This window comes from Salvia hispanica, chromosome 5, assembly GCF_029641045.1.
Source record: "Salvia hispanica isolate PSC_SH4W2 chromosome 5, Shi_PSC_v1, whole genome shotgun sequence".
In the NCBI taxonomy this organism is placed as follows: Eukaryota; Viridiplantae; Streptophyta; class Magnoliopsida; order Lamiales; family Lamiaceae; genus Salvia; species Salvia hispanica.
Genome location: NC_142696.1, coordinates 48,766,876 through 48,781,454, shown reverse-complemented (window position 1 = coordinate 48,781,454; position 14,579 = coordinate 48,766,876). Strand labels below are relative to the sequence as shown.

Here is a 14,579-nt window from a genome sequence, read left to right as displayed (position 1 = left end):
ATTATTATTATTATTAGTCTTTGGAATTTGGTGGGACAATGACTCTTAGGTTAACTTCTTCTCCATAAAAAGAGGGTTTGCTGAGAATTATGAATTCCTTTATATTATCCTGATATATTTATCATACTTTGTACCACATATACTATCAAAAAAAATGTCTAAGGGTTATACATTCTCGTTGAAAGTGATGATTGATAAAGAGACAAACAAACTACTTTTTGCAAGAGCCGACCGCCATTTCGTAGACATTGTGTTGAGCTTCATGACTTTGCCTTTGGGAAGAATTATCAAAGTGTTGAAGCAGCATTATGGAGATGAGGTGCCTACGTTTGGAAGCTTAAACAACTTGTACCATAGTTTATCGAATCTCGATAGCACCCATTTTGTGACGGATGGTGCTAAGCGGTATCTGCTCAATCCAATAAGTTCACTTGAAGATGATTACCGAAGGTTGAAACTTGATATCACTGATTACCAGCCTGCTGAATATTTTGAATGTTCAGGCAGCATTTGTTTTTATGGATTTCGAAGTATAAGCATGTACTATGATGGTATCCGGCGTTGCAGATATTTCAGTTATCACACGATGACAAGTAAAGTAGCTAAGAAAGTGTCTAATGCTGGTTCTAGTGATGGAGTTTGGACTATACCTAGGGAATCTTTCACAATCTTTGATGATCTGCAACTATTTCCAAATGAGATTGGACTCGTTCGAATCCTTGCTCTTCTAGGCATCACAGGTGCGAATAAGATGGAGTTAATCCAAGTGGATCTTGGGTTCAATGAGGTGATTCTTGCTTCTCTATATAATCTCAATCTTCTCATAGCATTTCCTATCACTTTCAATTCAGTGTTTTAGTGTAATCTGTTGGGTTCAATGAGATTATTCTTGATTCTCTAATCTTATAATGTTATCAATTTTAATCATTTTTTGGTGTAATAATTGTTAGATTATGAAGTTGTTGAGGGCATCCTTGATGTCCCCAACTCCACTATCGGATGTCATATTAATCAAAACAACACCCATGGATTCAACAAGTATTCCATTGAATGAAATATCAAAGGAAGAAAACCCCAACTCTAGCAGTGTAAGTTTGAAAGTGGTCATGCAAAAATCAAGTGGAAAGTTGTTATATGCTCAAGCTAAGGAAGATTTTGTTGAGTTTCTGTTTAGTCTCTTCACCATCCCCATAGGAGGAGCCGAGCACCTCATGGGCGGTAAGACTTGTTTTAAGGCCATCGACAACTTGTATCGGAGCACAGCTGAATTCTTAGGTGAAGAGTATTTCAAGACCGCAGATACCAAAAAGAGGCTAATGAATCCCAATTTGCCTCATGGTTGTACCTCCAGAAACCAGATTCTTCCTCTTGTTGAAGAATGCTTACCTGCTGATTACACTGATGATCTCTCAAATTTTTATTCTAAGAAGTTTCCCAAAGGACAAGGGTGTTATCTTGAGGGACCAACAACTTATCATGTGACTAATGATTTGATTGTGACACCTTTTTGTCCTTTGTCCGTCCTTTCCAGTCTCAACAGCCTGAAGATCCTGATATCTGATGTCGAAGAAAGGGAGATTCAAATTGGATTCAAAGAGGTGATCATGCTACAATTTGAAGTATTTTTTTATTTTGCATTATTTATCTTGATTAACATGTTATGTACTACATGTTGTGAGAAGTTTGTTGATTGATGCAGGGCTTGAGCATATTGAAAGCCTCTCTCACATCCACTTCTGTTCTTACCGATGCTTTGCTCACTCCAATTTGAAACAAACGGATGAAAGTATTGCAAATTTTGTGACCTATGCAACTTTATTACTTTTTTTTATTATGTCCTTGGTTTTCCAAACGCTTCGACTTTTCTATGCAATTATTGTTTCTATGTTTTGTGATCAAATACTTTGTAATTTGAATTTTAAAATTGTCCCTTTTTAATATAGACTCCAATGAATGTTACATCCTTGTTTTCGCTCCATCTTATCTCTCAATTAGGGTTTTGAAATCCCTAACTTTTGCCTCCTTTACGCTCTTGGCATATCTTGCGCTCATCGCGTCCCTCCTATGACTCTATCACAAACCATGAATATTGCACTTGAAGAGCTCGTATCTTAGATGTAATAAGATGTGATGTCTAATACTTTTTTTGTTAATAAATAAACAGAAACATTAAAGGTCGCGTTATAATGAATTTGAACCCAAGATTTCTTAAATTTGTGTCTGCAAATTTGTGTCTTAAATTTTATTGATTCGCACATATATTACTAATTGAATGTCAACACTTTTATTATTAATATAACTCCAAAGTTGTGAGTGTTAAAAGTAAAAGTATGTGTGAGAACCTTGAATTTTTCGTGGAGTCCTCCTATCTAAGATTCCATTAATTGCGTAAATGCAAATTGTTTAATCAACTAAATGTTGCTAATTAGACTTCTTAAATGTTGGTCATGTATATGCTCCCTAGAATTCTTAAAATTAGTGTGGCAAAAAGAATGACACGATTTTTATATTGCTAATTATATGCTCCACGAAAAGAATGGCACGATTTTTAATGAATAAAATAAGCAAGTGGAATTAAAAGTATAAAGTAGAAAAGAATGGAAGAATAAATAAGAAAGCAGAGGAGAAATAATAACTTCTAAACAGAAATATATTAGTAGGAGTGTATTAATTTGCATATTCAGTCAATATTCAAAATGAGGGAAAATAAAGATTCAGATTTTCTTAAATAAATTAATGTTTATGAATCAATTTTTAATGTAAAATATTAAAAAATTCAATTATATATATACAATTTTGTACATTTATCACTACCCATTTTCTTTTATTAGACCAATACAATAACTGGCTTTGCTAATTGTAAATCGGAAACACAGTACCATGATTGATCTAAATTCTAAAACAACTAACCAATAGCCACTAAGGTGTCCAAGGCATGCCCAACAAATTTGGCTCTGGCCCTCAAAACTTAGCCAACACAATGATGGCCCTACAGGTCACCATTTTTTTTTCTATTTCAAACAATTAAAATTATTTTTATACATTTTTGGTATATTTTAATATTCCTAGAATAAAAATATATGCATATAATAAGTAAAAAATGCATACTTAAAAAAAAATGCATACTTTAAAAATTACTAAAAAAAATTGAAACCAAATCGTCGTAGTATTATAGATAGAGTAAAATTATACGACAATATTTTAAATACAATAAAAAAAATGACGCACACCGCCCGACTACTCGGTGTCGTCATCGTCATCCATCACATCATCGGCACCGCCGCCACTGCCACTTGCACCGACCCCACTGCCGCTGGCACTGCCCGACTGCGACCCTTCGGACCATCCCAACTTCGACCTCAGTCGAATAATGAGGTCGTAGTAGAATCTCCTGGTCTCCGGATCAGTTGACTTCTCGTACAAGGCCAAATTCTCCTGAAGTTGCTTCATCATCTGCACCTCTAGGGTATGAGCCAAAGCCGCCCGCGGTGTTGAGGGCATTGCTGTAGAGGTCGCAGCGGAGAACTGAGAGCCGGTTCTAGATTCCCGGATTGCGGCACGCTGGCCCCGCGGACGTGGGCGCCGAGAGAGTCTGGAGGGGGGGCCCTCCTCCGAAGCATCATCGTTCAGGTCGAAGGCGCGTGAGTCACTACTACTGTAGTTGCCGGCGACGCCCAGTCTAGTCCGCTTCGGCCCAGAGACAGGATGTTTGTCGATGAGGACCCTGAATTTCGGGCAGTCACGCAGAACAAGGTATTCGTCCCAGTAGGTAAACTTCGGCCACGATTCAGTATTGTACAACTGATACGACAACGCTCGTACGTCGGCTTCGGTGCGGCCGCTCTCAGCAAGGCGGAGTTGGGTCTCGTATATGCCACTGAACCTCTTCAACGCTTTAGTAATCCTTCTGAACTTCTTCCGGACCTGGTTAGCTGTATGCTCGACGCTCCCATCTGGTTTGAATTCGTTGTACACATCGAGAATGCGATTCCAAAAGCAAACGTCGGTCTGATCTGCACCGACTATAGAATCGGTCGTGACCGCATACCAGGCTCTGGCTACAGCAATGATTCTTCATTGCTATAGAAGGTCGACCGCCGGCTTCCACCGCCACCGCCATAGCCATCGCCGCCGCCGCCACCATCACCGCCGCCGCGTCCGCCGCCTCGCCGACTACTTCGGCCGCCACCTCCTCCGGTGCCCTACTCTCCTCGGCGACCGGCGCTTCGACCGCCGCTTCGCCCCCCACCATTTCCGCCATTTCGCCCACCTCCGCCGCCGTTTCGCTCCCCAACGCCTTGATTTCGCCCGCGGCCGCCTTGAGTACCGGACAACGGGGTCTCTGGTGGTGTTCCCATCAACTGTTCTCACGTGAATCTATCAGATCAGATAGAGGGGATTGGGTGTATTGGAATTGGGAGGATGGAATTGCTGAGAAGGGTTGTTGATCGCGTCCATATTGGGCCGGTAGTCACCGAACCCCGATTGGGGACGACCCACGTTCCTCTGCGGCTGAGAGGAGGACTGACCCCGGAGTTGGGGTGTTTGTTGCCACGGCGGCGGCGATTGTGGACTCCACAGGTTCGTTGGAGGGGGGGTCGGACTCGATCTCCACGGTTGGGATGACGAAAATGCACCAAATCCCGATTCTCCATAGCTGGGAGAATCATCTCCACCTTGCATTTTTTAGACTTTGAAAATGGTAGATATTGAAATTTTTAGGATTTAGAATTGAGGAAGATAAAAAATATGGAATGAATATAGTATTTTATAAATATAATTTTCGAATTTACAAAAAAAAAAAATTGAAAATCGGTGGGGCAGGGCCGCGGCTCTCGGCCCTTGCAGTGGCGGGCCGAGCCGCCTGCCCAAGAGCCTCGGCCTGGCCGAGCGCTCGGCTCTCCCTCATCCACCCCCTGAGCTGCGGGCACCCCTCCCCCACGGTGGACGCTCTAAAAGGACTCCAACAAACTTTGATTAAGTACATGATTTCTATTAATTGAAGGAAAATAAAGATTCAGATTAACTTAAGAGACAGCTGATTAACTAGTCCCTCCATATTCCAGGACTGCAAATTTAAAGAGTCATTATTGAAATATACCAAGCGCCTCAAGCCTCACCAAAGTTTTACATGGAAAATGATGGAAACAATTAAATTTGATTTCCCAATTTTATACATATCGATGTGATGTAACATAAGTGCACTAGATCCTCTTTGTAAGTGTACACAATGATGTCACACTATTAATCATTTTATTCCAACTAAATTAGCATGTGTCAATAGAATACAATTACATCTGAAAAAAAATTGGTTAACATAAATTGTATGAAGTGAAGTTACACTTATTCTTGTGAATATACAGTTGAATGAATTACCTAATCTGATTACTAGTCAGCTATAGACGCTTGATTCATATCTGTATCTCATAATGAAATGAATGCAAAGAGTCCTTGGAATTTGGTGGGACTAATAATGACTTTTTCTCCATAAAAGAGAGGGCTTGATATCAGAGTTTGTACTACATATACTCTAAAAATGTCTAAAAAGTGTGATACATTATCGTTAAAAGTGATGATTGATAAAGAGAGAAACAAAGTACTTTTTGCAACGGCTGACTCTCATTTTGTAGACATTTTGTTGAGCTTCTTGACTTTGCCTTTGGGAAGAATTATCAAAGTGTTGAAGCAGCATTATGGAGATGAGCTGCCCACCTTTGGTAGCTTGAGCAGCTTGTACCATGGCTTATCGAATCTCGATAGCTCCCATTTTGTGACGGATGGTGCTAAGCAGATTCTTCTCAATCCAACCACTTCATTTGAAGATGAATACAAAAGGTTGAAACTTGATATCACTGATTCTCAGCCGGCTCAATATTTCTGTTGTTCACGCAGGTCTTGTCGTTATAATAGATTTGAAAGTAGAAGCGTGTACTATGATTATATCCAGCTTTGCAAAGATTGCGGTTCTTACAATATGACAAGTGAAGAAGCTAAGAAAGTGTCTAAAGCTGGTTATAGTGATGGAGTCTGGACTAAACCTAGGGAATCTTTCACAATCTTTGATGATCTGCAAATATTTCCAAATGAAATTGGACTCGTCCGAATCCTCACCCTTCTTGGCATCACAGACGCGAATGAGATGGAGTTAGTCCAAGCGGATCTTGGCTTCAATGAGGTGATTCTTGCTTATCACTTTTAATCCAGTGTTTTTAGTGTAATCTTTTAATGAGGTTTGTTTGTCACTTTTAATAAATTTTTTTGTGTAATGTTGTTAGATTAGGGAGTTGTTGAAGGCATCCTTGACGTCGCCAACTCCATTGTCTGATGTCATATTAAGCAAAACCACACCCATGGATTCAACAAGTATTCCAATGAATGAAATATCAGAGGAAGAAAACCCCAACTCCAGCAGTGTAAGTTTGAAATTGGTGATGCAAAAATCAAGTGGAAAGTTGTTATATGCTCAAGCTAAGAAAGATTTCGTCGAGTTTCTGTTTAGTCTCTTCACCATCCCTATAGGAGGAGCCGAGCACCTCATGGGCGGCAAGACTTGTTTTAAGGCTATAGACAACTTGTATCGAAACACAGCTGAATTCATAGGTGACGAGTATTTCAAGTACACAGATGCCAAAGAGGAGCTTATGAATCCCAAATTGCCTCATGGTTGTATCTCCCAAAACCAGATTCTTCCTCTTGTTGAAGAATGCTTGTCTGATGACTACACTGCTAATCTCCCAAATTTTTCTTCTAATAAGTTTCCCGAAGGACAAGGATGTTATCTTGAGGGACCAACAACTTATCATGTGAGTGATGATTTGATTGTGACACCTTTTTGTCCTTTCTCCGTCCTTTCCCGTCTCAACAGCCTGAAGATCCCGGTATCTGATGTCGAAGAAAGGGAGATTCAAATTGGATTCAAAGAGGTAATACTACAATTTCTTCTTTTTTTGATTAACATGTTATGTACTCAATATGCTGACAGGAGCGTGTTGATCGGTGCAGGCTTTGAACATACTGAAAACCTCTCTAACATCCACTTCTGCTCTGTCTGATGCTCTGCTCACTCAAATTTGCAACAAACGGATAAAGGAAGAAGTCTGAAAGTTTTGCAATTATTGTTACCTATGCAACTTTTTATTGTTTTATTATGTCCTTCATTTTCATCGTTTCGACTTTTCTACTATCCAAATTATTGTTTTTGTCATTGTATGACTATGATCAAACACTTAGATTTGAGACTTCCAACATTGTCATTGATTATAATTTATTTATATGTTTTATGTGTTTTGATCTATGCAAAACTCACTCTTAATAAAAAAATGCAACGCAGAACCAAGCATACGCAGGTTATTTTTAGGTCATTGTTAGTCTATTCTATTTTTAGGTTATTATACAAAGGAAAATTGAATTTTATATTATGATATATTATGACCTAAAATTGTTTAATAATGACTCCTTTTTTTTGTTGAATTATTGATCAAATGCATCTTTGTATTGATCATTTTTCTATGTTTAATTAAATATAGCTAATTAGTCATATTAAATACAGGTGATCATGTATCTGGTCCCAAGACTTCTTAGAAATTATTGTGAATGCAAATTTGTGTCTTTTAAATTTTATTAATTCACACGCAGATTACAAACTGAATTTCCATACTTATATAACTGGCTTTGCTATTACATAGGAAACACAGTTAACTACACACTACTCGACTGACTGACCACTAAAATGACTCCAACAAACATAGATAAACAGCTAAATTAATTGAATCAGTTTTCATCAGAAATTTGTTTGGCAATCAAATGAATAGAATTCCAATCGCATCCAATTTCCAATTTGAGATTTCTCTCTCACTTAAAGTTTGCTTTGACTATTTCATTAACATGGTGTCTAACGCTAATAAGTTGTCGTTGAAGGTGATGCTCAATAACGATAAAACTAAGGTGATCTTTGCAGAATCCGACAGCCATTTAGTAGACATTTTGCTGAGCTTCATGACTTTGCCGTTGGGGAGAATCGCCAGACTCTTCAACAATCCCATCTTTGGAATTGGAAGCTTGAGCACTGTCTACCACAGCCTACAAAATCTAGACACCTCCCATTTCGTGACGGAGGCTGCTAAGAGGACCCTCCTCGACTCGAAGAGTTCATTCGAGCACAAATACGCAACGCTGAAACTGGATATCTCCGATTCTCCGCCTGCTGCACATTTCTTCTGTAGCAGATGCTGTAGTGAAAGATTTAGTGATGTGAGTGCCTTCAGCAACGAATGGTATTGCAGTCGTTGCGATGGTAAATTGAATCGAGAAGTAGTTGAGAAGTCTTCTTGTGATGGGGTTTTCATCAAACCTGGAGCTTCTTTCATAATCTCTGATGATCTGCTCATATTGCCGAATGATACCGAGTTCTTTGAAGCCGTCAGCATTTTCGACATTAAAGAAACTGATAAGGGTGAGCAGATCGAAGTCCATTTCGGGCTGACTGAGGTAGATTCTTTACCCTTTGTTGTGATTAAACTTGTGTTGGATTTTAGGTTTAGGGTTTCATTCTAGATCACATGGTTAGGTATGTTGTACTTATAAATTGTTGCTTAAATAGAATGGTTAAATTCTTTTGTGAACGAACCAAAATAAAAAACGGATAAGTAGGTTGTGGACGGAGGTAGTACTTATTTTAACGCGTATATATTGTTGTTAGATTGTGAAGTTGTTGAAGGCATCCTTAACATCCCCAACTCCATTGTCGGATGTCATTCTGAATAAAACAACGAAGTTGAACCATCGAGCTGAGGAGTCTCGGAAGCTGGAAGGTGATAAACCCAACCTTTTCACTTTGAAAGTTATGATGCAAAAATCCACAGGCAAGTTGTTGTGTGCACAAGCTAAAGAAGAATTCGTAGAGTTTCTATGTGATCTCCTCTTTATCCCACTAGGACGAGTCGGGCATCTTCTTGGAGGTAAGACTTGTTTTGAGGCCATAAGCAACTTGTATCGGAGCACAACTGATCTTATAGGTGAAAAATATTTCAAGACGGAATATATAAAAAAGAAGCTAATGAAACTCAATGTGGTTCATGGTTGTGTTTCTCGTAGCAACATTCTTGGCCTTACTGAAGAAAGCTTGCCTTATTTCTACTCTCGTTATTTGTCTTGGGATAACTATCCGATGGGCAAGGGGTGTCACTTGCAAAGGCCACGAACTTATTTGGTGAACGATGATTTATCTGTTGAGCCATATTGTTTTTCCTCCATTTATTACAGTCTACATGTGCAAGGTATTCAGATATCTGATGTGGAAGAAGTGGAGCTGAAAATTGGATTGAAAGAGGTACTTAATTATTTTAGTTTATGCCGTTTATGGATTTAGGGTTTAGGGTTTATAGTAAGACGAAGTTTGTTTGTTAATTGGTGCAGTGTTTGGGCATACTAGAAGCTTCTCTCACATCCACTTCTGCACTCTCTGATGCTCTGCTGGCGAACAAAAATCCAAAGGCAGAACTCTGCATTTAAGGGTGTATTGCTTTATATTAGAAGCTTTAGTAGTGTTACAGTATTATTGAGTGTTGGATAAACAGAAGTAAGAGTAGCCTAGACTGATTTTGAGTCAGTTTTAGCATGGGTAAAAATAATTTATATCAGAAATGTTATTTTCATGTTGAAAATAATACATTCACTTGTCTATTTCATAATTTTTGGCCATGAGGAGAAATATACAAATGAAATGATCAAATATGTGACCCTTTTTCTTGTTTGGAAATATAAAATGAACATATTATTATTTCAAACTTTTGGGTTTTCGAAACAAATAAGTATCAGGGAATGGATAAATTAATGGGTCTTGGAAATTTATTAGGCCATTAACTCTTGGTTTATTCATTTCTTGCTAGAATGCAGAAGGCCGTCTTGGAAAATAGAGAGACTAAAGTAGAAACTCTTCGTTAACTTCTCCCACATAAAAGATAGTGAATGTACATTCTTCTTCTTGTATAAATTTCAAAATCTCTTACTTCTTCTTTTTTACCAACTACTTCTAGAGCAAAATGTCCTCATTTAGAAAGGATATCAAGTTTTCATTGAAAGCTGTGGTGAATAAAAAGAAAGGGAAGGTTCTATTTGCTGAAGTAGACAGCACCTTTGTTGATGTGTTGCTAAGCTTGCTAACATTTCCATTGGGATATTTTGCTGAAACGTTTGAGATGTTACCATTTGGAAGCTTGTCCACTTTGCACACTGGTTTAGCTAATCTTGATAGTGTCCATTTCTATTTAGAAGGTGCTAAGTCGATTCTGCTCCATACAATGAGGGTTGGCTCTAGTGGTTCTTCAAAATTTGAATATTTAGTTTGTCCTAAGAAATGCAAACCTTATGTTAGATATCAAAGCCACTGCTATAGTAAAATGGAAAGAGAAGTAGCTAAAAACCAAACTCGGACTGTTCCTTGTGATGATGATGGAGTTTTCATGAAGACGCCAACGACTTTTTTGATCACTGATGATCTGCGTATAATGCCTAATGCTGATCTCATGCAATTTGCCAGTGTTCTTGGCATTACATACATGGATGAGACTGTGATTATGGATGTTACCTTTGGATTTATTGATGCAAGTAAATCCTGATTCTAATTCTTTTATTATAACGCATGATAGAAATCCATGGGTTTCATTCTAAAACCAATTAGTGATAGGAGGAGGGGCCCATGAGACTTATATAGTGATTTCAATCTCTTTGTTCATTGTGGGATAGTAGTAATATATGTTTTAGTTTCAATTGTTAACAATGCTTGTGGTCACTTCCTCTAGTTTTACCCTGTAAATTAGGTCAGGTTGTTGCTCGTGTATTCGTTGGAATTCATGAATCCGTTATCATGTATGATACTCGATGGGAAAAAAGAACGTAACAAGGGAGCTGAGTTCACTGCAAATGAATCAAGCTCTAACTCCAAAACAATGAATTTGAAATTGATGGTGCAAAAGTCCAATAACAAGCTACTCTATGCTGAAGCTGAGGAAGATTTTGTTGAGTTTCTATTTAGCTTCCTCATAATCCCACTAGGTGGTGTCGAGTCCCTTCTGTCCGGTAACACTAATGTTAAGACTTTCGACAACTTGTATAAGAGTGCAGCTAATTGTATCCATGATAAGTATTTCAAGAATCTTGATGCCAAAAATAGGCTATTGAAGCCCAACATAACTCAAGGCTTTATTTCTGAAAACCACATTTTCTCCCTCGCTGAAGATAAGTTGCCTGTTTCCTATGGAGATGGTAGTTTCCGGGTTGGTTCAACTAATTTTCCCGAGTGGCGAGGGAGTTATCTTAAAGGACCAAGATCGTTTAAGGTGACTGATGACTTAACTGTCACACCGTTTTGTATTGCTTCTATCCTTTCTAGTCTTCATGAGAAAAAAGTTCCATTGTCTGATGTAAAAGAAGTGGAGCTGCAAATCGGACTAAAAGAGGTAATGCACTTTGCAATCTTTGAAGTACTTATGTTTTTTCAGTGTGATATTTTGATATTTAGACATGAGTTGTTGCAGGGTTTAAGCATACTGAAAGCGTCTCTTACATCAAAATGTGCTCTCACCGACGCCCTGCTCCATAAGTAATGACCAAAGAACCAAAGAGAGAAGAAGGGTGACAATGTTGGCTTTTTATGAACTATGTTTGCTGCATTTCTTCTTTTGAGTAATGTTCTTTGCCTTTTCAGTTATGTACACATTTTGTCTTTCTAGTACAAATTGTTGTTGAGTATTCATTTCTGCAAATTGTTTTTATGAACTTTTAACGATAATTATCCTTATCAAATGGATCAAGATCATACTCTTTTCACTATTTTACTTCTATGATACATGGACTTGTGAGTATTGTTGAAAGTTTAATAAAAAAAAATTAGATATATCTATCTTATGAGAAGTTGTGAGTTTGCTCGGATATGGCTGCGTCATGACACATTTATGGTGTGGCCGTGTGGGCGGTGTCCTGGTAATAATCCCTCATAATAACAAACTACATTAATAATACATATAGTATTTTAGATCATTTTTGTCATAGAATTCTAAGATAGATGTGTGTTTAGACTTTAGACTACAAACTCAAGTATGCTAAAACCATCTTCAATAGTACCGTAAAACTTAAAATGCAGTAGAGAAATAGCTCCAACCGTATTGCAAAATCAATTCTATTATAGGTTTTTGAAGAAAAAATACCAACCAAAAACACTTTTAATATTTGATTATTGCATTCAAGTCCAAATCATTTTATATTTATCAAAATAGAATACGGAAGGAAGAGAGAATAAAATTACAGAGACAGAAAAGCGGCGCGGAGAAGAAGATATATGAATAATAACCTAATTTAATTCTATAAATATTTAGTTAGTTATTTATTAGTGGACTGGGCCATATTAGTTAAATTGAAAAAAATTACACGTACAGATTAGTTAAATTTAAATTACATGTACATTAATATTTGAGAACTTCTTCATAATGTTAATTTTAAATATTAAGGATTGTTTATTTTAATTTAATTTAAGTTATTGATAAAGTGTCATGGGATTAGTGTGTAATTTAGATAAAAATATATGGATATGATGGAAAAGAATAAAGAGTAAGTGGGTGGAGAATATTTTTTTGGTTTGAGTTTAGTGTAAATGGTTGGAGTAAAATCAATATTTAGTGTGATATTTATACTAAAATGGATTTGAGTTTAGTGTAATGATTGGAGATGCCCTATAGAAAGCTACCAAAGATCTCAATACTTAATAAGAATTATATCCATGATTTTTTTTCTAAAGGGAACATATCACAATCATATATTCAATTATTTGTTAACCAAGAGTATACTATATAGATTCTAAGCGCCTGTTCGGTTGGCGACACTAAATAATCCTAAGATATAGCATGAGATAGGTTGGGAAGACACAAAACTGTAAGGAAGAGTGAAGGGGAGGGAGGAAGGCCTGAAGTTGCGAGGGTTGGCGGCGGCACGGATGAGGTTTCTCGACGGCGGGGGCGGCGCAGATGATAAGTGGTTTCTCCACGGCGACGGCGACGGATTTGCAGAAGAGTGGATTAGAGGAAGAGAGTTCTGCTAGCGCAAGATTAAAATAATCGCAGGGGATGGGGTGAGATGAATAGTCTGCCCTAAATAATCAAAATAGTACTCCGTATTAAAGAGGCGGGCTTCGTTGCGGGCCTCTTATTAGTGATGGGCCGTGATTTTAGTTTATTTAGCCAACCACTATTAAAAATCTATTGATCTTTAATCTGGGCCAGTCAGCCCAACCGAACGGGCACTAAATTCACTGCTCCCTCCGTTGGTCAGGAATCATGCTTTATCATTTTAGGTCACCCATCGTTAAGTTTCTCGTTTCATTTTTATTATACTTTCTTCGTCCCTGAAAATTTGTCGCTTATTTTTTATTTTCATCCGTCACTAAAAAGTTGTCATCTTTCACTTTAATTCTCACTCACATTTTATTTCAAAATTAATATATATATAAATAAGACTCACGTGCCATCAATTTTTTCAACTTTTTATTACTACTACTTTATTTCTTAAAACACGTGGTGGATCAAATGGTGACGAACTTTTAGAAACGGAGGGAGTAAATGATAGGTATATCCTACTGTCCTCTAATTAATTCAACTCACATTCTATTATAAAACTAGTAGTAGTATATAAAAATGAATCTCACATTTCATTATCTTTATCCACTCACTTTTCTTAATACTCCTTTCGTCCTATCACAAGCGATCAACTTTCCATTTTGACTTATCTCATCATAAGTGATCAATTTCCTTTTTTAATTAAATAAAACTTAACCATCTCTTATTTTATTTTCTCTTTCTTACTTTATTCTTTCTTTATCTCTCTTACTTTTTCATCTCTCATACTTTACTTTCTCCAGTTTTACTACTTTACTTTCTTCAGTTTTACTCAATATATATATATATATATGGAGTATCATTTTCTTAAATCTCGAGTTCAAAATTAATCATCACATTAGGATGGATGGAGGAAGTACTTCCTCCTTCCTAATGATTTGTCACCATTTGACCCAACATTAATTTTAAGAAATGTATTAAAAAATAGATCGAAAAAGTTAGTGGAATGTGAACCATATTTTCATATTTTAGTTTTATAATAAAATGTGTGTAGAAATGAGTCAATGGAATATGAGCTCCACTAAAAAAAATTGCAAACTAACAATTTTTTAAGGACGGAAATAGAAATAAGTGACAAATTTGAAGGGACGATTAAAAAATACTCCCTCCGTCCCAAGATAAGTTAGTCACATTCCTTTTTGGAATGTCCCACTATAATGGAACCATTTTCCTATTTAGCAAAAAATCATCTCTCTTACTTTATTATTCACTTACTTTATTCTTTCTTTCAGTTTTCTACTTTTTATCTCTCTCATAATTTACTATCTTTACATTAACTCTTTATTTTAACTATTTAAATATCAATTCCTTAATTTTTGTGTCCAACAGAAGTGCTTCGTTTATCTTGGGACGGAGGGAGTAGTTTAAATTAATTATTAAATGAAAGGCTGACGAAGGAGTACATTTTACTCCCTC

General features: G+C 37.1%; 4 protein-coding genes across 4 annotated transcripts; all 4 read left to right on the top strand.

Annotated features, from left to right (window-relative positions):
- Positions 1–154: 154 nt before the first annotated feature.
- On the top strand, positions 155–1,771 carry LOC125188098 (uncharacterized). The gene is made up of 3 exons (XM_048084837.1): positions 155–787; positions 951–1,598; positions 1,700–1,771. Exons 1-3 carry the CDS (start codon positions 155–157, stop codon positions 1,769–1,771), a joined length of 1,353 nt encoding a protein of 450 aa, XP_047940794.1.
- A 3,765-nt stretch (positions 1,772–5,536) lies between these two features.
- Positions 5,537–7,101, top strand: LOC125188099 (uncharacterized). The gene is made up of 3 exons (XM_048084838.2): positions 5,537–6,175; positions 6,276–6,923; positions 7,003–7,101. Exons 1-3 carry the CDS (start codon positions 5,537–5,539, stop codon positions 7,099–7,101), a joined length of 1,386 nt encoding a protein of 461 aa, XP_047940795.2.
- A 783-nt stretch (positions 7,102–7,884) lies between these two features.
- LOC125188102 (uncharacterized) lies at positions 7,885–9,629 on the top strand. Its single transcript, XM_048084844.2, has 3 exons — positions 7,885–8,487; positions 8,699–9,328; positions 9,415–9,629. The coding sequence occupies exons 1-3, from the start codon at positions 7,885–7,887 to the stop codon at positions 9,508–9,510; spliced, it is 1,329 nt and encodes a 442-aa protein (XP_047940801.1). The 3' UTR covers positions 9,511–9,629.
- Positions 9,630–10,040: 411 nt separating this feature from the next.
- Positions 10,041–11,603, top strand: LOC125188106 (uncharacterized). Its single transcript, XM_089059317.1, has 3 exons — positions 10,041–10,601; positions 10,818–11,456; positions 11,535–11,603. The coding sequence occupies exons 1-3, from the start codon at positions 10,041–10,043 to the stop codon at positions 11,601–11,603; spliced, it is 1,269 nt and encodes a 422-aa protein (XP_088915443.1).
- Positions 11,604–14,579: the final 2,976 nt, after the last annotated feature.

What these genes read in the sequence shown, in the direction of transcription:
- LOC125188098 (XM_048084837.1), top strand. Translation starts at nt 155, where the DNA reads ATGTCTAAGGGTTATACATTCTCGTTGAAAGTGATGATTGATAAAGAG. An exon ending in TGGATCTTGGGTTCAATGAG is followed by an intron (nt 788 to 950) that starts GTGATTCTTGCT and finishes AATAATTGTTAG; the next exon opens with ATTATGAAGTTGTTGAGGGC. An exon ending in TTCAAATTGGATTCAAAGAG is followed by an intron (nt 1,599 to 1,699) that starts GTGATCATGCTA and finishes TGATTGATGCAG; the next exon opens with GGCTTGAGCATATTGAAAGC.
- LOC125188099 (XM_048084838.2), top strand. Translation starts at nt 5,537, where the DNA reads ATGTCTAAAAAGTGTGATACATTATCGTTAAAAGTGATGATTGATAAA. An exon ending in CGGATCTTGGCTTCAATGAG is followed by an intron (nt 6,176 to 6,275) that starts GTGATTCTTGCT and finishes TAATGTTGTTAG; the next exon opens with ATTAGGGAGTTGTTGAAGGC. An exon ending in TTCAAATTGGATTCAAAGAG is followed by an intron (nt 6,924 to 7,002) that starts GTAATACTACAA and finishes TGATCGGTGCAG; the next exon opens with GCTTTGAACATACTGAAAAC.
- LOC125188102 (XM_048084844.2), top strand. Translation starts at nt 7,885, where the DNA reads ATGGTGTCTAACGCTAATAAGTTGTCGTTGAAGGTGATGCTCAATAAC. An exon ending in TCCATTTCGGGCTGACTGAG is followed by an intron (nt 8,488 to 8,698) that starts GTAGATTCTTTA and finishes TATTGTTGTTAG; the next exon opens with ATTGTGAAGTTGTTGAAGGC. An exon ending in TGAAAATTGGATTGAAAGAG is followed by an intron (nt 9,329 to 9,414) that starts GTACTTAATTAT and finishes TAATTGGTGCAG; the next exon opens with TGTTTGGGCATACTAGAAGC.
- LOC125188106 (XM_089059317.1), top strand. Translation starts at nt 10,041, where the DNA reads ATGTCCTCATTTAGAAAGGATATCAAGTTTTCATTGAAAGCTGTGGTG. An exon ending in TTACCTTTGGATTTATTGAT is followed by an intron (nt 10,602 to 10,817) that starts GCAAGTAAATCC and finishes CCTGTAAATTAG; the next exon opens with GTCAGGTTGTTGCTCGTGTA. An exon ending in TGCAAATCGGACTAAAAGAG is followed by an intron (nt 11,457 to 11,534) that starts GTAATGCACTTT and finishes GAGTTGTTGCAG; the next exon opens with GGTTTAAGCATACTGAAAGC.